Source organism: Euprymna scolopes, chromosome 7 (assembly GCF_053919585.1).
Source record: "Euprymna scolopes isolate OS-2025 chromosome 7, ASM5391958v1, whole genome shotgun sequence".
Taxonomy (NCBI): domain Eukaryota; kingdom Metazoa; phylum Mollusca; class Cephalopoda; order Sepiida; family Sepiolidae; genus Euprymna; species Euprymna scolopes.
This window is the reverse complement of record NC_136488.1, coordinates 48,891,441-48,917,120: the sequence shown is the minus strand read 5'-3', so window position 1 is coordinate 48,917,120 and position 25,680 is coordinate 48,891,441. Positions and strand designations below refer to the sequence as shown.

The window sequence follows — 25,680 nt, the reverse complement described above, 5'->3', positions numbered from 1 at the left end:
CGACTGTTGCTTCCAATGATGTAGACTTTTCGTGTCAGAGCGGCAGTCGCTCAGGGAATAAGATTGGTTCCTCGCAAAGCCTTTCCTCGTTTAAAAAAAAAAATCAGGCATTGCTCAAAACTTTAATTAGTCAAGCAACGCCAATGCTTGAACGCGTGTTTTGTAGCCAATGGGTGTGTATGTAGGAGAGTGCGTGATGAGACTTTATACATTAATCTGGAAGCGTGTGTGAGTTGATCGCTTCTCTCTCTCTCTCTCTCTCTCTCTCTCTCTCTCACACACACACACACACACACACACACACACACACACACACACACACACACACACACACACTCTCTCACACACACTCTGCGACTGTGTGTGTAGCAGGAGATCTCGTTCCTTCCTTCTTCACCATCTTCATCATCATCATCACCACCATCTTTCGTTCGCTTTTCTCTAGTAGTTGGTACCGCTGTCGTCGCCGTCGCTACCGCTGCTACTGCTGACTGTGTCGCTGTTATTATTGTTACTGTAGAATTTTTTTTAGGAGAAATTGGCTTTTGTCGTGTGGTGTAGTGCCCCCCTCCCACACCCGCTAATTCTAAAGATTAATACAATTAATCTGTCCAAAGTTCCGAACGTGTCACCAGTTTATAGTTTATTGATTGAGATCCTGCTCTGTTAAGCAGGAAGGCGCAATCAAGCCGGAATATCAAGAAGAAGAAAAGAAAAAAAAAAAAGACCCCCAAAAAGTAGATGTTGTAGTCGTTGTTCCCTGCGTTCACATCTACGCATACACACCACACACACAAACGCGCACTCCAGCGGCCACAATCCGTCGTCTGCGAAAGAACACGCAACTGTACTAGTTCGTTACCAAAATGAGGACTACTTGTATGGTCATCCTAGCGTTGTTCTTCCTGGTCATTAGTAACCTGGCTATTATCATCTCATTTGCTACACCTTATTGGCTTGAATTTCGAAGTTCCGAGTTAATGCAAGGCGCTAACCACCATCGCGGCCTTTGGGCTTATTGTGATTCGTCCAGTTGTAAATGGGTGTTTGACAACAATTTCCTTATTCAAAAGGAACTTGGAGGTTCGTACAAAAAGCATTTGGATTTTTCTTCAATTCTTCCATTTATTTATTTATTTTGTGTGTGTGTGTGTGTGTGTGTGTGTGTGTGTGTATCCTCTTTTGTACATAGATTTCTCTCTGTTGCTTTCTTTTCTAGATTCTTAACCTTATTAATCACATCATTATAAATATGCATAACAATAAATGTTTTTGTTAGAAATTACGAGGTTCCATCAACCTATCTACGGCAAACATGCTACAATAAATAAATAAATAAATAAATAAAATAAAACAAACAAACAAACAAAAAAAAAACGGAGGCAGATTTTACGCAATTATACATCGTTGTAAGACATTTTTGTTTAAACGCTAGAATCGTCGGCAATTCCTTCCCCATTTCTCAAAGAAAATGATGCACACTTCTTTTTCTTCTAAAACCAATATTTCTTTTGAAAAGGAAAAAAAAAACTTTCAATGACGAAGATTTAAAATGATTCAATTAATTAATGACCAATCATTCTTTTCTGCATCTTGTATCGTTTATTTGCACATAACGAAGAAAAAATAAGGGTGGGGGCGAAACTATTGTATGTGAGAATACCTGTATTATAAAGATGACTCGAGGTAAATCTCGTTTTCGGCAGAGATGAGGAAAATGTCTGCCTCTTATATGATGATAATAATGATGATGATGCTGGCCTTTTTACTAAGTAAGCAAAGCCAGTAACATTTAAGTTTTTTTGCATTGAAACATATGTGAAACTTTGTTCTGCTGACTTTATTTATAGTCGTTTGAACGATTAAATGATATGATGATTCGTGCGTACGTCTCCGACAATCGTGCACAAAAATTATGATCATTTGTGTGCGAATACAACACACGTAAGTAAGCATGTGCCAGGAGTGTGTGTGTGTGTGTGTGTGTGTGTGTGTGTGTGCGTGTGCACAGGTATATATATATATATATATATATATATATTCATATATATATATATAGTCATCCACATACAGTACTGATTCGCTCTATCACAGCTCATCAGTGTGGCTAGAGAAGCAACTACCTCAAACATGATTTGAAACTCGATCGACTAGACGACCGTCGGCGATTCTACACACACACACACACACACACACACACACACACACACACACACATATATATATACATATATATATATATATATATATATATATATATATATATATATATATATATAATAGTTACTCCTTGTCGATTTCGACGAATCAGGTGTGCCACAACAACTAAGTTGTTCGGAAATCCACACAGATAATTTGTTTATAGTGGTGAAGGCACTGTGTCGGTGCAACTGCTAATCTCAGCCGGCGCAATGGCTGCCACAAGACAGAAAAGAAAGTAGACCTTAGGTTTTACATTAAACTTTTCTTACTACCAGATGCATGTCTTAACGAAGACTTGGGGTGTGTTTCTCCCAATTGATTAAACGCGCCCTCAGATACCAACCAGGACATTTTTTGTAAGAAAATATACTTATGGCAAGTAAATTACACAGTAACGTTTATGTTTCATCCCCGGAAGTAATCATCAAGCTAATTGCTGCTTTCCATTGTGAATTAAACTGAAACCTTTTGTGCAATTTACTTGCCATAAGTATATTTTCATATTACTACTAATCTCGTCTCTTTTACTTACACATACATATTCCCATAAATCACTATACATAACTTGCTATATATATATATATATATATATATATATATATATATATATATATATATATACTCTCACACACACATGCATATATGTTTCTCTCTCTCTCTCTCTCTCTCTATATATATATATATATATATTTATATATATGTATATATATAGACAGGCAGATAGACAGGTAGATAGTTAGATAGATAGATATGACGTGACACATGAACAAAACAGACAAACGAAGGTCGCATTTAAATGATAAATCTTCGTACATCTATTTATTTTTCGAAAACGTTTTCATATATACATAAGTAAATATGGAATTACTGTTAAATATAACTTCGATGCTAACAGCTCTTTTATAATTTCGAGAGATAGCGTTCTTTTTCACAAAGAAAACATATAAAAAGTATGCCGTAAAAACGGAACAACAAATACAAATTTAGGATATATATATATATATAGTGACCTCTGGGCCTTATTAAGTAGTAACACCTGAAATATAGATTTCTGATATGAAATCATGTCAAACTAAATTGATTTTTATTTAAAAAAAAAAACAGCTGTTTCTTCATATATATTATGTTGATGTTAAAGCATGTATTTTCCAGTATCTATTTCAAATCTTCTCCCAATATCAAAGTATAGCTTTAAAATAGAAACATAGAATTTGAATGGTTACACAAATTCAACTGTGTATGCAGACCATTTGTGAATGAAGAAATGAGAGATTGAAACACGATTGCATTTTTTCATAGCCATTCAAACAATTTTATGGTTTTGCTTATATATATATATATATATATATATATATATATATATATATATATATATATATATATATATATATATATATATATATATATATATATTAATATGTATGAATAAAAAATCAATACGAATAATATATAAATGTTTATATCTTTTCTGTATTTATTTCCTGTGTGTTGACGTGTAGGAATACAAAAAGTCTTTTGAAAAAAAAAAAAAAACAGAAATGTTTCCTTCAAAAGCACATCATTTTCGACCGATCCTTCGATCTTCCTCAGTGTGAATGATAGAAAACATGGGCGAGCGGGCATATATATATATATATATATATATATATATATATATATATATATATATATATATATATATATACACATCTCCCATGTGTACGTGTGTGTAATGTGTGTTTGTTGACATATGAAACGTGTCTTGAAGTATGTATATGTGTGTCACTATTAATGAATGCTTATAATATATCTATTTCGAATTACGACTAAATATTGAAAAAAGAAGTAGCTAATGAGAAAAAACGCATATCGAATATGAAACTGTAAGCACAAACATTTCTAGATTCATTTTTTTTCCTTTTTCAAGAATAATTGACACAATGTCTTTCCACTTCTTGTAATCCAATTCCCTGTAACAACAACAACAACAACAACAACAACAACAACAACAACAAATACATTATTTTCTTGGTGGAATACGAAATCATGTTCGAAAGTGTATTGCACATTTGGACAAAGCAATATTTCTTCTTCTTCTTCTTCTTCTTCTTCTTCTTCTTCTTCTTCTTATTCTTATTCTCTATTTCCATTTACTTCTTTCTCTTCTTCTTTTTTCCCCATTTCCCCCTTTTTTACTTGGGCGTCATCGCTTAGAAGCCACTCTAAAGGGTTAATACGTATTAGGTAGATGGTGAGACAATATGATCAGCAATGGTGGAACATAGATAGCGCTTAATTATTTATCTTCCTCCAACTTCTCTCCTTCTTTTCTTCCTCTCCTTCTTTTTCTTCTTGCTCCTCTTCATCTTCTTTTTATTATTGTTATCCTCCTCTATATGCTTCTTTTTCTTCTTCGTCTTCTTTCTTTGTCTTCGTCTTCTCTTCCTCATTCCTCTTCTGCTTACCTCCCCCCATCCTCTTATTCTTTTTATTCTTCATTTACGAATCACTTAGAGAAGTATGGACGCAGGTGGGGAGGGAGGTTGGCATCTGATAAAAATGTTTTGTTTTAAATCGGTTTATGTTTTATTTTCTGTGTTCTTTGACGAATCTCATCCAGTGTTATGGCAAATAGAGAGATGGACACCCTTTTTTGAAAATCTCTTCCCCACTTGACGAAAAACTACAAACAAAAGATAAAAAGGGGAGGGGGTCAATAAAATGTGCAGGAATTTTCTTTTCAATCTGAGAATAATCGAATTGCGTTTGTTTGTTTCGAGTTGTTTTACAGTATTGGTGAATAATATAAAGTAAAACTAATCTCCAGTTTGTGACCGACATTTCTCCATGAATTGTAGGATGGAAATTGATTTTACTGGAAATCTCGTGTGTATTACTACCGTAGTAGTGAATTAAGCGAACAGCGTATCGAAAGAGAAAACAAATATTTTCAATGGCGAAGTTTATGTATGAATGGCACAAGATCAACATATCAAGGGCACCTCACAAATCGAGTAATAATCAGTAAATTAATGAACTTTCTAGGGTTCTTGTCCAGAATATATCCTTTATTTAAAAGAAAAAAGAAAAAGAAAGAAAAATCTGTATGATGTAAATTGGTCAAGTAGTTTTATTTTTATAAAGAATATCATTTTCAAGTGATTAATGGGAATTCGTTAGCATTGATCTTGCAAGTTTGAGTTATCTCGCTTTGCCTTTTTGTAAATTATTTTCAAAATGGCAGACAAGATAGTCGCTCTTCTGTTACTCATAAAATTAATTTTCTTTTTTACATATAAAAATACTTGATAAATTTACGTGATTTTTGGAATATGATATTTTCATTTCGTTGCAGTTATATTTTTCTTTGTTTGTTTTTTTTATATGGGGATGGACAAGAATTCATTCTGGTCATTGCATTCTACAATGTTTAGTTTAGAGAACGACCAAGTAAAGACTCCCTTTTGTTCATACCAATGAATTTTCATATTCTTTATTATTTTTGGTAGAAAAGGCGGCGTACACACTTAGCAAAAAGTATTAAAGCGTGAATAAGGCATATGTCGGTCTACCATAAATCAGATCTGCCACAATACGAGATTCGATTGTACAATAATGGCTCCATCGAAAAATACTGCTTTTCTTTGAGTTGGTAACATAAACTAACCTTTCGGAAAAATTCTCATAGACAGTTGGTTGGTTGGTTGTTTTTGTTTTACGGCATATCAACCTTTTTCAAGTTATTTAATGTTGAATTTAGTTATTTTGAGGAACGATTTTTTAATGGAGGATATTTGTTTTGTAAGTCGGATTCTATTTAACCCATAGTTGGGACCTAACAGGTACTACCACTCCGGGTCAGAGTGAACCTGGGAGCAATGGCGATTAAAGGGTGGCTTCACACTCCCCAAGGCCCGCAAGCTGGGGGCCTCACCATCGGATATAGTTTTAGGTCATATCCAGGACCTCATAGACAGAGTAAACATCTTTGTTCAATATTTTGTTTTCATAATATTTAAAATAATATTAATGCTGTTGAATGTTTCATAATTGCAGAGAATTCGAAAGTGATTTTGAAACCTTTAATTTGGTGAATAGAAAGTTATCTTTGGCTAACAATTAAAGTTTATAGGCCAATGTCAAGTATTACGTTTGGTTTCTAGATAAACTGTTTCGGGATTTTTAAAGGGTTTTGTACGAAATTCCATACACCGAAATTCCGTACACCGAAATTCCATAAGTTTGATATAAAGATCCCAGAGTTCGACAAGAGGCACCTGAAGAAAAACTGAGGTTACATCGGATGAGATGTTGTGTGAATAACACCCAAGATGAAAAATATGATCTTAAACTATACTCCAAATAATATGAAAGATCAGTTCTATCGCATGAAGCACAGATCTCGAAATGACAACCTTCATCCTCGGATAGCCTTTAGCCCTTGATAAGTGGTGACTCTTTTGTAAAAAAAAAAAAAAAATCGAATTTGGTCTATAACTTTTAATTCGAATCCAAAATTACTTTCAGTTGGACAATGGGAAAGCTTGAAAAACCGCGTTCGAGCATCATATGTTGTGATCTAAACACCGTTTCCAATCATTCGTCTCATTATTGTAGATAACAAATGACCAACCTCGTAGCCGTGCCAAGTTCAGAAGTGATTTTGAAGCCTTTGAAATTTGAGAGTAATTTCTAGGCTAAAGTCAAGTATTATGGTCCCTTTTTTCTTACACATTAAAAAACAAAAATATTTATCGATTGTGCCACTGTTACTTAAATGAACCTACTATTGTGCATATAGTACGGTTTCTATTCACTTGTGATATGTTCCGGAGAGGGATATATTTGTTTGAAGTAGTTGAGTGGTCTTCGCTACTAATCGTGTAATAAAATTTAGTCAGTTGCCTTAATGAACGTTTGTTCGTAGTCGTAGTTGGTAATATGCTTAAACTTTAGGCTTTTGGCGTATCTTTCGACGTCTCTCTCAGACTGCTATTCCCGTACGTGTTTATGACTTAAACTGGTCAATCATATTCTTGTGTGGAGGAGCCGAATGTATTCAAATTCAATACATAAACTTGCTTCCCCACCATTCACCCATGTATGGAGCATTGTTGCCACATTTGGGCTGGTGCATCTGCGACTAGTCTCTCCCTTTTAGACAAGGTTCAAAAGAGAGTCGCCAAACTAATAGGTCCAGCACTACCATCTAGGCTTAAACCATTGACCCATCGACGAAATGTTGCATCTCTCTGCCTGTTTTACAAGTACTTTAATGGAAGGTGCTCCGATGAACTACAAGCCCTTGTACCCTCTCGACAAACCCGACAAGCAGCAAAATCCCACCCCTGCACAGTAGAAACTCCCAGATATAAGAACACCTTCTACTCTAATAGTTTTTTCCCTAGGACTGCCAGACTTTAGAATTTCTTTTCAGGTTCCTGCTTCTCTGACTGTACTGACATGCAGAGGTTCAAGTGTAATGTAAACAGACGCCTTGCTGCTCAACTCCCTACATAGTATCCCTGCGAATTATGTCCCAGATAGTAGCCCCTACATCAAAATGTCACTGTGCCTTGCTGAGGGTGAAAACGCAATAATAATAAAAAGAACAGAGTTAGACATAAGGTCGGTTTTATATCGAGAAAATCCAGCTGCCCCCAAAAGATTCACTCTGGATTGAAACAAAAATAAAAAAATGACACAGTTAAGAAGCGATTTCTGCAATGACCGAGGATAGAAAAGATTAAATGTAGCATCAGAACAGATACTACACTTTGCAATATTTATTTGCAGAAATATCAAAAATTGACATTAACAACAAATTAGGCACAAGGCTGTTCAAAGGTGTTGGCGTAAAAATGAGTATCCTTGGTTATCCCAGGTCGGAAATAGTAACAAATGTCTACTCTACTAAAACGATTTGAATCACCACAATACCACATTCACATTAGGGACCGTTCTACTTAAGATATCTCCGAATAGATTTGAATTTGTTTAGTACATAAATATACATATACACAAGGATTTCATTGAAATTAGACAAGGAGTGAGCAAAGGAGCAATACTACACGTTGCTCATAGCTAGAAAGCCAATAAAGATTTGTGTCTCATAAACTACGAGATGAAATGGACATGATGAACCGACAGACAGATATTAACATACTTAATATATAGATATAGATATAGATAGAACTAGCGTATCGATCGATAGATATGAAAAAATAGGATAGAAAAATAAAGATAGAACCTTGGGTACAAACAAAGAGGGATAAGCAGATGCGTACGTGCAGATAATATGACATAGATACGGATAAACTAAATGAACGTTTTTAGGCGTCGAACAAAGATAAAAGTACAGCATCTGTTCTATCCTTGGTCAGAGAAAGTGAAATCTGTTTAGATTTAGACATTTTCTTATAATTTTTGGTCCAAATACACATTCCCGTTTTGAGAGCTGGATTTTCTCCATATTCAAAAATCGATCTTACTCTCTTGGCGAGGAAAATAAATAAGGACTGAATATATTGATACAAAATGTATTCAGAAAGAAGCGTTAATTTATGTGAACAGAATGTTATATATTATTTTGTATTAGTTGCTACATTTATCACGTTATAGTGCTTAATATCGATAAAAGAGTTTATATAGCTGTAGATTTTGAGTTAAAATGCGTTCTTCATCCACAAACAGCTGTTTCGCCATATCATGATTCTTTAATGTGAATAGAAACTGATGAGTGCTTCTAACCATTAAACACACGCACACACACATATATGATGCAATTCTCTATCTATATAAAAGCCAAGTACGTCCAAGAATGGAATACTGCTGACACATCTGGGTAGGAGCTGCTAAAAACAGCCTATCCTGCCTTGACAAAGTAAAAATAGACTTCGTGGTTTAGTTGGGGATGCCCTTTTCTCTTTCCTGCAACCTCTCTCCCACAAAAGAGACATTGCGAGCCTATCTTTGTTCTATCTTTATTTCCATGGCAGATGCTCGTCTGAGCTCCAATTTCTGGCCCCCCCCTCGCCAATCTTTCATCACGATAAACACTCGTCTAGCTGAAACCACTATCAATAATTTTCCCCCAAAACGTAGATTTCATGAACAAAGCTTCTTTCTTAGAACTGCACGGCTGTGGAACTCTCTACCGCTTGCCTGTTTCCCTCCTGACTTCAGCATGGATGTCTTCAAGTCCAACATAAACAAATTGATGAACTGCCCCCTTAAGTAATAACACTTTATCAAATCTCCAATGCTAATGAATACTGCAATACTATCCCATTGATTACTGTACACAAAATAACCCTTATCCCTGAGTGGCTTCTAGGCCTTGATAAGTGGTGACATCCATGTAAATATATATACATATATATTTTTATAATAAAATGGATGTTGGTATCGCAAAGGACAAGTACTGCTCTATATAGTAGTGAGTACTGTTGAATAAATACTGCAAACTTCACCAGATTGATTTACGTCTGTTCTAACCAAATCTAATGCTGGCGCATGCTGCCCTATGTGTGGACTGCTCTGGTAGAGTAAAATGATGGCTTCCACTATGCATAGTGTAATATCTGTTCGTAAAAGGATCGATTTATCTAAGTTACTAGAATGTAATTTTGAAAAATAAATCACTTATAACTTCTTTTAACCATGTAATGAGTTAGTTACCTTAGATGGTTAGACATTAGACTTGTTACGGTTGGAAGTAGGCCCGAGTTCCAAGTCTCGAGGTTAATACGCTATGTTTAGTCACACTGATAGGTCATAAAATAACAAAACAGCTGTGAATGACAATATATATATATATATCTCTATATATCTCTATATATATATATATATATATATATATATATATATATATATATATATATATATATATATATACAATAACAGTAAAATTATAGCTTCGCTATTTCATTATTTGCTAATATCTTTCCCCTGATGCAAAGAATGCATTCTTTGTAACTCCACAGATTAAGAAAATCTTAATATTTTTTTGTTTGTTGAACAATAAATTCTTGTAAATTATAATTTGCAGTTTTATATATATATATATATATATATATATATATATATATATATATATATATATATATATATATATATATATATATATCTTCTATAATATAAAGCTGAACGTCTGTGTGTGTGTGTCTGGTCACGAATAGGCTCCTAGATGGTTGACTATTATAGAAAACTGATCACATATAATGATAGAAGATGTATCGAGACACAGGAATGGGTATGTTTGATCTGGCATAATGAAGATTCATTAAAATTGTGGGGTCTGCGTACGCGCCTGGTCCACAAAGTATAGAAATAAAAAATGTAAAAATTTAAACAAAAAAAAAACGTTTACAAGAGTTTTTGATATAGATGTACATAATAATACTTTGATAAGTATGTTTTAACTTAAATAGGGATGGTATAATAAAATTGTGAGGTCTGCGTTCGCACCTGACCTCCATAGAATGGAAAGAGGCACAAACTTTAATAAAGACTTTTCATATCTATCTGCGTAAGTATACTTTGATAATTATGTTTCAGTTTGAAGAAATATGGTATAATAAAATTATGGTGTGTTCGTTCGCGCCTGACCTCCATAGAATGGAAATATGTCACAAAGTTTAACAAGGTTTTTTAATATAGATCTACAGAATATTGTGATAAGTGTTTCAGTGTGAACAGGTATGGTATAATAAATTATGGGGTTTATCTATTTTATTTTTACTTTCATCATATTTTGCTTTGGTTTTGATACCCCCAAATTCGAAGCTATCTCTTTACAACCCTTCCTTTTCATAACTTATCATAATTTCATAAATCAGAGTCTGTAGGCTGTTTTTGAACCCAGTCAACGACGGGTACTTTTGCTAATACCGTGCACCAACCGTGTGTGTGTGTGTGTGTATATATATATATATATATATATATATATATATATATATATATATACATACACACGGTTGGTGCAAAAATAATGCCGCTTTTTGAGATGAAGAACGTCAAAAAACATTATTTTTGCACCATATATATATGTGTGTGTGTGTGTGTGTGTGTGTGTGTGTGTGTGTGTGTGTATACATATATATATGTGAATGTGTATAAAATATGTATAAATACAAAAATATACAGAAAAATAAAAGTTAATGCATATTTATAAAATATTATTAAACGCATACTTACACACGCACAGGCGTACACACATGCACATATATATATATATATATATATATATATATATATATATATATATATATATATATATATATATATATAAGGGAAAGTCGGGGATGATCAATCGCTTATATTTTTTTTCTCTTAAAATGATTTCTGCTCCCTCATCTCAGCAAAATAAATTTTAAAATCGTCATCCAGACATGATTACGACAACTTAGTCAAATTAAAACATAAACGCGATGAACCACTCAATATCTTTTCAGATAGAGCATTTAAACAATGATAAATAATAACGAATTTGGCTTTATCAGTTTTTTGTTTTATTCATTCTTCAGAAGTGTTTCAATATATCCCTCAACTGTGTTAACCATTAATACAACCCTCTTTACGCATTTATAATTAATATATTTGCATGTATATAAATAGATATTGAAATACTTTTAAACACCTACACACGCACGCGCACCAGCATCCCTCCTCTCCTTCGCATATACAATCATCCCTTCGTATAGCAAAGAATCAATGATTTTTGTCCCCCTACTAAAAGTGTTTGCATTCCTTCCTTCTCTTTGACATGAAGACGGGGAAACGGTAGAAGCGTTCCCCTTTTTGGAGGGAACTGGATACCCCGTCCACACACACACACACACACACACACACACACACACACACACACACACACACACACACACACACACATCTTAAAGTCCGACATTGTGTCTAGTTTGGCCTCCTTAGGGAGACAAATACACAGGGAGAAACTAAAAATATTAACCCGTTATTTATTTATTTATTTATTTATGTTTTATTTTATTTATCACGAAATATCAGAACTGTTTTTGCTTATAGACGACGTAGTTTTTGGTTTAGGGGTCATTACCCGTAACTGGATAGCATACTGGAGACTTGTGAGGACCTACTAATTGTGGAGTGGTACTTTTGTGGGCTAAGAAGTGTGTTAGTGATCCCTGTAGTAAAAATAAATTTAACGAAATATAAAACGGTAAACGTTAAATATTACGCGTTATATTTTTGTGGAGGTTCGTTGTTACATTGTGGGTGCTTTTCTGGTATTTGGTACCTCTTGTACTGGAACTAATTTATTATTAATTTATGCTTAGAATTTTTTTTATCGTCAAGATTCTCATGCGATTGATTGTCATTCAAAACAATCATACGTGTGGCAATCAGAAGGTTTGATGTAGGATGCACACCCAAGTAAACCCATCTTTGTAAAACGGATCCAGACAAAATAAGACAAAGAAGATACACGCGCAATACATTTGACTGTATGTGTGTGTGTATTGTGTGTGTGTGTGTGTGTATGTGTGTGTGTGTGTGTGTGTGTGTGTGTTCGTTTGTTGATTTGTCGCGTATCCATTTAGAAAGGCCGGTTTTTATTATTTTCACGCGCAGCAGACTTACAATCCAATTGCTGGTAAATAACAGATAATAATGTGTTAATTACATAGAGACGAGAAATACGCACACACACAGATACTCTAAATGTAGTAACATCATTTTATTAATCTATAGCGATTGTAACGAAGTATATATGGAATGTTACTATGGATATTGACGACGATTTTAAGAAAGTGCGCCTCATCTTTTCCTTCTTCTTTTCCTTATTTTGTTACTTTATTGTTACTTTTGGTCGTTTTCTTCTTTTCGTTTTTTTTTCTCGTTCTTTTTTCTCGTCCTTCTTCTTCATCATCATCATCATCTTCATCAGAACCACCAGCATCCCTTGTTTATGTTCTTGCTGTTGTTGTTGTTGTTGTTGTTGTTCTTCTTCTTCTTCTTCTTCTTCTTCTTCTTCTTCTTCTTCTTCTTCTTGTGCTTGTTCTTCTACTTCTATACCAAATCGAGCGAACATTTCCTTCCAACCGAAGCATCATTATTTCTCATTTAATTTAGGCAAATTTTGGCACACACACACACACACACACACACACACACACACACACACACACACACACACACACACACACACACACACACACACACACACACACACATATATATAATGAAATATAGTTTGCTTGAAGCATTGTGTGAGTTATGTATACAGGTACGAATTAGAAGACGACCACAATGCAAAGAATTGAATGTTGTCGGTGTTGAGGAAGGAAAAACAAGTATACACAAACACACGCACATATATATTATTCATTTAATGATTAATATATATATATATTTATCTGTGTTTAGATTTAGGTACAGTTATTATGTGAAAATAAATTTAGCCGAATATTTTATTTATCTCTCACCCAGAAGGTTAGATACAAGGTTAGTTGTAGGTTTGGTGAAAGTGTTTCTATTGGATTGGATTTGAACTTGGCACACTCATGTTTCCAGTCCATGTTTTTAAACACTTAGCCATCGTGCCAATTATTGTTTTCATGACGCCCTATAAAAATGAAATCACAGACATACATCATTTGTAACGCAAAAATGGCCGGTGTGATAGGTTGAAAAGACTAAGTAAATATAGCACTATTCAACCCTCCACTGGTTTTACTGAAATTCTGACGAGGTTTATTGTCAGTCAAATTCCATTGAAATTTATCAGCGAATGCTCAATCCTTAACGGCTGATGCGAGAACAATGCGAGTTGCTATAATGACTTAAAAGAAACAGTAACGTATGACGTGGTAACACCAGGTGAATTACAATAATAATGGGATAGAGCAGGTGATATTGCAATATTGAAGAGACTTGATGTTAGCTAGACCCCAAAATAGAAAGCTTCATAGAAACTGAATTATTTAATATAAAAATTAATAAAAAGAATAAATAGCTAAACGGTATCTTCAGTCAAATATTCTGGACCTTTCATAGGCCAGATAAAAGAAAAACACAGATACTTAGAAAACTAGAAAACTAATGATCATGCACCTGAATGATGTTATTGATTGATTAAAAGACGGAGTTAGACTGGTAGGTATACAACTACAATGCGTAATGTATATTATCTACGCATAAATCGATGCCGGGGAAAGCTAAATTTTTACTATGGGAACAACAATCCTTGATCGACAAGAGAACAGCTCTATTTTCAGTGGGTCTATAGGTCTCCGGTACGCTATCTAGTTATGGATGATGACCCCCTTCACCAAAGAGTCCGGATATTTAGTGATTCCTAATTAATAAAATAAAAAAAATAAAATAAAATAAACGAGTTAATAATTTTAGTTTGTACTTGTGTATTTGTCTCCTTCACAGGGATACAAAATATAAAATAACTAAAAAAAAAATTCATTGCCCCCATATACAAAAGGACAAATTACCCCCACACACAAAGAACCGTTAAAATTAACAGAGAAACTGGAAACAGAAGACGAGACTAAGAAGCGAAGCAACTACATTTCTGGCAAGAGATGTAAAACACACACACACACACACACACACACACACACACACACACACACACACACACACACACACACACACACAATTCTAGGGAGGCACACTTGTGATTTAAATTCAAGTGAAGATCAACGAAGAGTACTGGAAATTTGGGGAGATTTGTTGTCTCTATATTCCCAGGGGATACTACCTGTTGTTGCTAGCCTGTTTTAAAGCTCCAAGCGAGTAACTACTACTACTACTACTACTACTACTACTACTACTACTACTACTACTACTACTCGATTGATACCACACAAAATAGTTGTGAAGGTTCAAAGAGGATGGAAGGGCCGAGGAGAGAAAATATTAACAATGCCCCCCCCTGGATAAGTGCAAAGTGTACTAGGATCTTGAGGGAGGTTCATTGCCTCCCAAATTCCACTGAACACCATTGGCGATTGTCAGTGAAAAATCAATAGTAAGGAGCTGTTGCAATAACACGAAGTTATTTTCAAATGTTAGAGAGTACTAAAACTTGTTATCACCGAGACTCCAGCGTACATCTTCGATTATTATTATTATGATGACCTGTGTGAGAATTTCTAGAGAGTACTACTACTACTACTACTACTACTACTACTACTACTAATAATAATAATAATAATAACACGGTCAAGTAAGGTGGAAAGGCTGAAGAGAGAAAGCATTAACCAGACTTCCACTGGACGAGTGCGAAGAGGACTGAGATATTGGAGAGGCTTGTTGCCATCCAAATTCCAGTGAGAATCAATGGTTGTTGCCAGTGAGAAATCAATATTAAGCGGTTGTTGCAGTAACGCAAATTCATTTGCAAAGTTTATTGAAAGAGGTGGAGAGTGCTGGAAATTTGGAGAAAGCTTGTCACCATAAACTCCAATAAACTATATTGCTTGTTGTCACTGAGTGATCGCTGATGATAACCTGTGTGAGAATTCCTAGTGAGTTCAAATAATAATAATAATAATAATAATAATAATAATAATAATAATAATAATAATGATAATAGTGCGTGTTCTACACTTGCTCAAAAAGAGGACAAACGTCGTCATGACAAAGTATGTGCAAATATGCATTGGAGTTTATGCCAAAATTTTGGAATCCAAGTAACAGCCCAGTGGTTCCATCATCCAGAAGCAGTAGTGAAAAATGAGGACATTAAGATTCTCTGGAACTTCAACGTTCAGTGTGACGGAAAGATAACTCACAAAAAAAAACCAAAAAAAAAAAACCAAACAAACGGTTATTGCAGTTGTGAACAAAAACCAATGAATGCTAAATTATTGATGTGGCTTGCCCAAACGAGCCCAACTTAGCAGGCAAGAAAGAATAAGAAACTACGGAACTATCAGAAACTGATGGTGGAGATTGCTATCGTTCCAATCATCATAGGTGCACATGCATCAATTCCAAATGATCTTGAGAAAAAGTTGAACTCCTTGGGAATCAAGTAAAACATCATCATACCCCAGAAGTCAGTTCTGTTTAGCACAGCAAGCATCCTACGCCAGATGCTTTCCGTCTAACTGACTCGTTGACTATACTCCTTATCTTTGGTGTAAAAGCCTGCTCTTGGATGAAAAGAACTAGTGTAAAACATCATAACATTGTAAAGTTAACGAAAATAATAATAATAATAATAATAATAATAATAATAATAATAATAATAATAATGTATCCAATAAACAAACATCCCACTTCTTACGCAAACGCACAAAAGTGTAGTGACACTGGCTTCGGCTGGTACCACATAAATGGTTTTGAAAGTTCAGGGAAGATGGAAAGACTGTGAAGATACATCACCATGCTGACATCCACTTGAAGAGTGTGAATAATACTGGAACCTTAGGGAGGGTTATTGCTATTAAAATTCCAGACAAAACGAGCAGATCTTTACCAATGATAAATGACTTGTGATAATGCAAAATAACTTGCAACGGTTTCTGAATGAAACAGTGAGTGCTGTAAAACTATTGAGACATGTTGTCAGTCAGACTCCAAAGTATCACTGTTTTTTGTCGTGAGCAATCATTGATAAAGTCTAGTTAATGATGGCAACAGCTCTGGCTCATACTCCGCAAACTAGTGCTAAAAGGTCAAGGAAGGTGGAAAGGTCGAGAAGAGAGAGCACTAACCAGATTTCTGCTGGAATGGCACGGAGAGTATCGGGACATTGAGTAGGCTTATTTCCACCTAAAACCCAGAGAAAACTAATAGTCGTTATCAGTAAGAAATCAATTGTAAGCGGCTGTTGTAATAATGTAAAATTGATTTAATGGTTATCTAAAGAGGTGGAGAGTCCTAGAAATATTAGGAAACTTGTTTTTATTCAAACTCAAAGGAACACCGCTAGTTATCATCAGTGAGCAATCACTGATGTGTGACTAGTGAGTACAAATAACCAAGAACACTGAAACCGTATATCTATAAGTTTTTTAACCCAACCCTTCCCCCATTGCCACATAACTGCCCCCCCTAAAAATCCGAGAGCAAATAACCAAGTAGCATCAAGGAGGAAGGAAAGACCGATGAACTGACCAGACCTCAGCCAGATAAGAGAACTGGGACCTTGGGGAGGCATATTGCCACTCAAATCCCAGCAAAGTCGAATAGCTGCTGCCAACGAGAAATCAATGGCAAGCAGCTGTTGCGATAATGCAAATTTATTTGCAAATGTTATCGAAAGAAGAGTACTGGAAACCTGGGGAGACTTGATGTCACTCAGCTTCCAAGTAACACCACAGGCTGTTTTCAGGGAAAGATCTCTGAAGACCTGTGTGAAAGCTCTTTGTGAGCCAATAATAATAATAATAATAATAATAATAATAATAATAATAATAATAATGATAATAATAATGATAATAATAATAATAAGGCTATTCACTATCACCACTACTGTTCATCATTGCCATGATGGCCTTGAACAATAAACAAGCTGGATACAAGTTCATTAATACAGATGAAAGAAGGGACCACCTAATGTACATGGATGACCTGAAACTGTTTACCAAAACAAAGACAGAAATAGAGACACTAATAAACACAACCAGAATCTTCAGCCAGGATATCCAAATGGAATTCTGTATGAAAAAGTGTGCCTTGCCGATCATGAGGAGGGGAAAACTGGAAGTAAAAGAAGGTATTGTACTTCCCAATAAAACAAAGCTGAGGGCATTAGGTGAGCATGCTAGCTATAAATACTTGGGAGTTCTGGAAGCAGACACCATCAAAACAACAAAAATGAAACATAAAATTGGAAAGGAATACATCAGAAGGGCAAGAAAACTCCTCGAAACTAAACTATATAGTAGAAACCTAAGTAAAGGAATAAACATGCGGGCAGTGACACTAGTAAGATGGTCTGGATCGTTTATTAGTTGAACCAAAGAAGATCTGAGGATTCTCGACCAGGATACAAGGAAACTCATAACAATACACAATGCACTACACCCAAAGTATGATACTGACCGACTCTATGTGAAAAGGAAAAGTTGAGGAAGAGAGCTGGTTTGTATAGAAGACTGCGTAAGCAACACAAACAAGAATTAGAAAAATAAATAATAAAGAACACCGAAAGAATAATTACCAGAGCAAGAGACACCCAAGAAACAAACAAGAAAAAGAAGAGGCGAGGAATAAAACGAGGAAGGAAAAATGGGAAAAGAAACAGCTACACGGGCGATTCATAAAGATTACAAACGATGGGACTAACAAAAACACTTGGAAATGGCTACAAAAAGAGAACCTAAATAGGGCAACTGAATCACTAATAACAGCCGCACAAAATAACACAATTAGAATCAACCACATCAAAAGAAGGATCGACAAGAAAAAAGTAAATGCAGACACTGCGGACAAAGAGACGAAACAATAAGACGCATAATAACAACCACCACAAAGAATATTACAATATTAGAGACGATCAAGAGAGGAAAGCAGAACATTGGCAATTATGTAGACAATTGCATCTTGAACACTCAGACAAATTGTACAAGAAAGACCAGCAGCAGTACTGGAAAATGAAATTCACAAGATCCTATGGAACATGGATATACAAACGGATAAACACATCCAAGTAAGAAGACCGGATGTCATAATAGTTAACAAGAAGGAAAAGTCCTGCCAGATTGTAGATGTTGCCGTTCTAGCAGACCACAGAGTGAAGATCAAGGAGACTGAGAAGTAAAGCAGATACATGGAATTGGCCAGAGAACTCAAAGAGATCTGGAAAACGAAGAAGTCAAGATAACACCAGTAATAATAGGAGTGCCAAGAACAATATGGAAAAACTTTGAAAAAAGAATGGGAGAGATTGGAATCAAAGGGATAGCTGACAAGATACAACGGATAACAAATATGAAAACTGCCGAAATATAAGGGAAGACCCTTGAATGTTGAGACTAACACCACACTTGAACTACAGACACAAACTGGACACCGAAACAGCTACAGATGTAAAACATAAAGGAACATCACATGGAATCATGGAAACTGAAACGATATAATTGTAAAGTACTCCTTTACGTTCCGATCACCCCCTTTCGTGTGTGTGTATGCCATCATAAACTGGCACCAAATCAAATAAGTGAGGAGGACCAAGAAAGGTAAAAAGACCGAGGAGAGAAAGCACTAGCCAGACCTCCGCTAGATGCATGCTAAAAGGGCTGGGACCTTAAGGAGGATTATTGCCACTCAAATTCCAGTGAAGACCGATAGTCTCTGCCAACGAGCAATCAATGGTAAGAGGCTTTTCCGATAACGCAAATTCTTTTGCAAAGGTTATCGAAAGAGGTAGAGTACTGAAAATCTGGGGAGACTTGTTGTCACTCACCCAGAGAACGCCATAAGTTGTTCTCAAAGAGCACTCCTTGATGATTGGCCTGTATGACTACTCCTAGTGAGTAAATAATAATAATAGTATACCTTTATATCGATAGAAAAATCCAATACCAAGATCATAATAAATGATTTCAAGGATAAAACGTACTTTCTTATTGATAAGGTGGTTCCCGGCTGCAATGTCTTTGTCAAAGGATTTGCAAATGTAAGGATGTTGAAGTGGGGGTTGGCGAAATGTAGCAGATTAAAACAACGACAGCACCTGCAGTAGTGGAAGCATTATGGCTAATCACAAAGAAATGTTGCCGTCTTTGCCAGTGTCATACCTGGAAAATCTGACATATTCAAACTGCATAAAATTCCATTGATTTCCGCTCCACACATATTAAGGAATCCATTGTAAATATAAACACACGTACAAAGAAGATGTTATGGGCAACACAAATCAATGCCCAATCCTAGATCTCCGGATAAGATCAGAATGTTTTGATTAACCATAATATGAACTGGCTTGCTGTCACTTGATCCTGGTCAAAGTTTATTACACAATCTATCATTTTGTTATAATTTTGTTAGATGGTATATAGAAAATATAAAAGTGCTCAGTACTATAATAAGTAGAGCTTATATCAGCTACTACTACTACTACTACTACCAATACTACTACTAATAATAATTATAATAATATTGTTTCTAGTTTATATCGATATTGTAAAGTTTTGATCTAACACTTCAAAAGCCAACTTGACTATGAAAGTCCGTTCGGTCGAAACCTTGGCAGTGCCGATGGAAGCAATATATATATATATATATATATATATATATATATATATATATATATATATATATATATAATCATCCACATACAGTACTGTTTCGCTGTTTTATAGCTCATCAGTGCGGCTACACAGGCAACTGCCTCAAGTGTGTATGTGTGTGTGTGTGTGTGTGTGTGTGTGTGTGTGTGTGTGTGTGTGTGTGTGTGTGTGTGTGTGTGTGTGTGTGTGAGGGGGTTTATATCAACCTTGAATTATTGGCATTGAGCGCTTTTATTTTTGATAGGTACAATTAGACGGACTATTTGAATCGATGCATTGATTTATAAGGTTCTACTATTTTACTTTTTTCTCTTTTCTCGGTAAATTACGCCGGCTTCGAGTTCAACAAAAAAAAACTGCCTTGTTTCAAGACTAATTTTTAGTGATTTGAACAAGTTTGACTTTAAAAATCGACACAAATTACTTGGATTTTGAAAAGGGAGTTGGTTTGCTATTAAAATATATATTGGAAGTTACCGATTTTCATATTTCATATCTCGTTACGATTCTCAAAGAATTCGCCAAATAAAAAACTTGGCATATCTCCCATATTATATAAAAAAAAGTATCACAAAAATAAGTAGGTAACGGCTAGTTTGAATGTTACCTTATTTCAAATCACTACAAAAATAGAGATAATTCCTAACCAATCAAGACAGATGAAACGTTATACATTGGACAATATATATATATATATATATATATATATATATATATATATATATATATATATATATATATGATTATTAAAATGGATGAAATCTGACGATATGAAATTTAAAATGGAGACCTAGAGGCTCGACGTTTCGCCCGTCTTATGCGGGCTTTCTCAAGATGGATGGTCAATGATTGTCTTGAGAAAGCTTTTATATATATATATATATATATATATATATATATATATATATATATATATATATATATATATATACACTTATATATATATATACACACAAATATGCGTGTGCGTGAATATTCACATATACATACATGTATACATATATACAGATAAAGACAGACACACACATATATATACATGGTAAATATGATAATGTTTGCACACACACACGCACACATACACACACATATATACATAAGAAAGCTTTTAGGGGTTTACTAATCAAGGAAAACGCAAACTAAAAAAAAAAAACAGATATAAATGTAGTTATTTTATCTTCATTGCAACCAAATAAAAAAGCTCAATACATTCACTGAAGATAGTAGAGCTTACGATAAATAATAGTAAGAACAGAGCTGTAAAGTAGAAATGTACAAATAGTTTTTGTTATTCAGCAGAATACTCAAACACTGGTGTGCTAGGAAATCTTTAATCCGCGGAGTTTCAAAGAATGCTAATTCTTCTCAGAGAAAAAATCTGTTAGCAAAATAATCAGATAGTCACGCTAAGTATTAGCATTTCTATGTATTTGTGGGTTACTGCATCGGATGAAATTAAAAGTTTTATGTGTTTTAGTCACAAATCTTAAAAAAACATAAGAATATATATATGTGAAAACAGTTCATACGAACAGTTCATTTAGAGTTTAACATTAAGGCAAAAAACAACCAACCGTATAGAAAGAAAAAGTCCAGTGTAATGGAGGTTACCAGTTGCAACAGGTGCTCGCTTCAGTAGTCCAAGTTGAAAACAAAGCGTCAGAAATTAGAGTTTAAGAATTTGAAGACAGCCAAAATAATGCTTTCATTTTTGACTTGATGGAAATGAAAATTATCTGATTATTTTGCTAACAGTTCTTCCTCTGATGAGACGAATTAGTATTCTTTGGAACTCCGCAGATAAAGGATTTCCTAGAACACCATTTTGGAGTATTCTGTCGAATAATAAAAACTATTTGTAAATTTCTACTTTACAGCTCTGTTCTTACTCTTAGTCATTATTTATCTCTCCAGCATTGTTACCGTCTCAGGTACCGACAGATGGAGACCGATAGTAAAAAATTTATTGACTTTGAGCTATGAATGTTTGATTTTATCATGCGCAAAAGGACACAGCAGGAGTAATGGTTTATTCGACTTACCGTTCCAAGGTCAACTGTTTTGTTTTAAATTTTGACTAGTTAGCAGTAATTTTTGCCGGTTGAAAACTGACATGAAAGTGTGCTACAGGTTCAACTGCCATATATATCAAATTTCAACTCCGTAGACGAAATATTCAAAAAGGAGTTTGGTAGACACTTTTCGCACACATGCTAGTATATATATATATATATATATATATATATATATATATATATATAGTCTTATATATATATATATATATATATATATATATATATATATATATATATATATAATAGGTACGGGCGAAAATGGGCGGACAAAAATAGGGGGCCCTACTTTTGAAAGCCGATTTATCATAATTTTTTTTGTAGGTTTCCGACTACTTTTTGATTGTATTTGAAAGATTAAGGACTAAAGTTAATTTCCTAAAGGATAAAAAATATTTGTAAAAATAAATTCATTGTAAAACTCCTTTAAAAGATAAATATTAGTTTTCTGGGTCTATTTCAAAGATAATTAGTAACGTAAAGTCCTAAGATATTGAATTAATTAAAAAAGACACATTGTTTGTGCAAAAATAACTTAATTAGCCCCCAAAAAGCAAGTAATTTACTGTTCGCCAAAAACGCAACAAACTAAGATATTGTAAACACAATTATAAGGAAGCCCAAAATTTCAGCCAATCGAAACGCTGTTTCAAAATGAAGTCATGATAATAAGAGGAGGTAGGGTGTCAGATTTCTTTTTTTTCCAGGCGTGCATCCATACATTCCTATTCTGAACGTTTGTATCCATTTTTATCAATTTTTAATTCATTATTTTTTATGTTTCTGTCTTTAAATTAATATATATATATATATATATATATATATATATATATATATATATATATATATATATATATATATAAGTGATTTTGTCTGTTTGAAGGACATCTCTACCAAACTACTTTGTCAATCTTTAGTCTACATTCTTGAAACTTGATATATAGGGAAACAACTCGATTTGGTTTTTAGCCGGTATAAATATCTACTAAGGGATCAAAATTTATAAAATTGGCATTTGACGTAAGTCGATATAAATTTCTCCTATACACATGCGCAAATATGCATTATACGTTAATTTCTAGCTGCTTGATATCCAATTTTTGGTTTCTCAGATGCTTATGAATAATGCTGAACTGATAAACATTTTGGTTTCGATTTCAGCTTATGGGACAGAAGTCATATGTAAAAACAAACTTTTAAAATCACTACTATATATTGGGTACAATATAATTATCAATAGAGTATTAACTCTATAATAATAAATATGAATCTGAAAATATGTAATATTATATTTAAAAGTGTTTTAAGACCAGGCCATGCCGGGTGGCCACTACTATATGTAGCCACTAAACAAATCGAGCGGAGGTATTTCGGACGATGTCAAAACATCGTTATACTCACTACTCGCACAGCAGCCGCCAATAGCGTAATGGTTAGGAGCCTTGACTGTCGTACAGACGGTCGGGTTTCAATCCTGGCTTGAGGTAGTTGCCTGTCTAGCCGCACTGATGAGCTGTGAAACAGCGAAACAGTACTGTATGTGGATCACTATATATATATATATATATATATATATATATATATATATATATATATATATATATATATATATAATCAATAGAAAATTGTCTGTAAAAATAAATACAAAATCTACATAAATTAAATGATGAAATTTAAACGTATTTTACGACCGGATGTGCGTATGTATGCATGTCTGCCTGCCTGAAACTTTCGACAGAGGCGACGGATTTTTATGAGATCGGTATCGTTTCCAAGCTCGAATTTTCGGACGACAAATATCAAAAAAGTGGCTGAAAAATATTAATTACTTCTTCCTCAACTGGGCTCTTTTCTACAAGGAGGGGTCGCTTTTTTCGTCGATATTTCCGAAAGTTATTCCCTCTTTTCGATTAACTAGCCTTAATTTAAACTTACGCAACTTCCGGTTGGCGGTGGACGCAACGGCAAAGACGCCATGTTTTTTTGTTTTTTTTACACGTCTGTTTTCTCGTTTCGCGGTACGAGTTCGTGCCTGCCTGCCTACTACCACTTTTTTTTTGCTTAAGACAAACCTCCAAACATCCGGGCAATGCGGGGCACCCAGGCTCGTATATATATATATATATATATATATATATATATATATATATATATATATATATATATATATATATATGCAAGGAAAAATATTTAATAGATATATGAATGAAAACAAATTCAAATATTTAATAAATAAAATTAATAATTATAACCAAAAATACGTCCCCCCAAAAAACGGAAGCGGCGTAAATAAATACCACAGAATTGCTAATAATAAAAAAATAAACAATAAATCTTATATATATATATATATATATATATATATATATATATATATATATATATATATAAGCAGGGAGATCCGAGGTTGCTCAGGATTGAATAAGGATAGACGAATATTCTACACTACACTTTTATTCTGATTGAAATCTGTGAAATCGCCTATTTTCCAATCAAATCAGTTAATTGCCTGTTCTATTAAGGGACTCACACCGGTGCAACGGGAGGAATCTTCACATGCCTCTCCACAGTAATTTAGTCTACAGTACATTGTAATTTAAATTGCACTGTAGAGAACCTACTGTTGATTTTATAAAAATATTTTTATATGATGGCTTGAATTAAAGTTGTAAAAATATAAATAATAAATAAATCATGGTTCCCTTGTGCTCTAAATGGAAACATTCATTTCGAACGCACCCCTGTCATATCAAAGAACCTACTGTTGATTTTATACACCGGCCCCTTTTGCCTTCACAGTGATAAAACTCAAATGCACCTGTGATGTTTTGGCCCACATCAGACCGTTACTTTTTAATCGGACTTTTTCGATATTATTGGAGGCATTCCGATACAACCAACTAAGAACACTCCCAGACACATAAAGTAGATTTGTATGACATTTCAAAAAATCGGTCCAGCCGTGTCGGAGTCCATAGGTAACAGACACATATAGAATGCCTTTTACACACACACACACATGCGCGCGTGCGAATATATATATATATATATATATATATATATGGATAAAAAATCAAATCATTTATATATATATATATATATATATATATATATATATATATATATATATATAATCAGGGTTAGTCGTAGTACATGAAACATAAGAACAATGTTGTTGTTTTTAAAGTTATTTT

At 34.1% G+C, this 25,680-nt stretch overlaps 1 protein-coding gene across 1 annotated transcript in view; it reads left to right on the top strand.

The window, feature by feature from the left end:
- Positions 1–316: 316 nt before the first annotated feature.
- The window catches only part of LOC145279720 (lens fiber membrane intrinsic protein-like), a 311,829-nt gene continuing 286,465 nt past the window's right edge, over positions 317–25,680 (top strand). Inside the window, exon 1 of the mRNA XM_080131010.1 lies at positions 317–1,083. Coding sequence (XP_079987136.1) covers positions 867–1,083 — 217 coding nt within the window. The 5' untranslated portion in view covers positions 317–866. The remainder of the gene's footprint in view (positions 1,084–25,680) is intronic.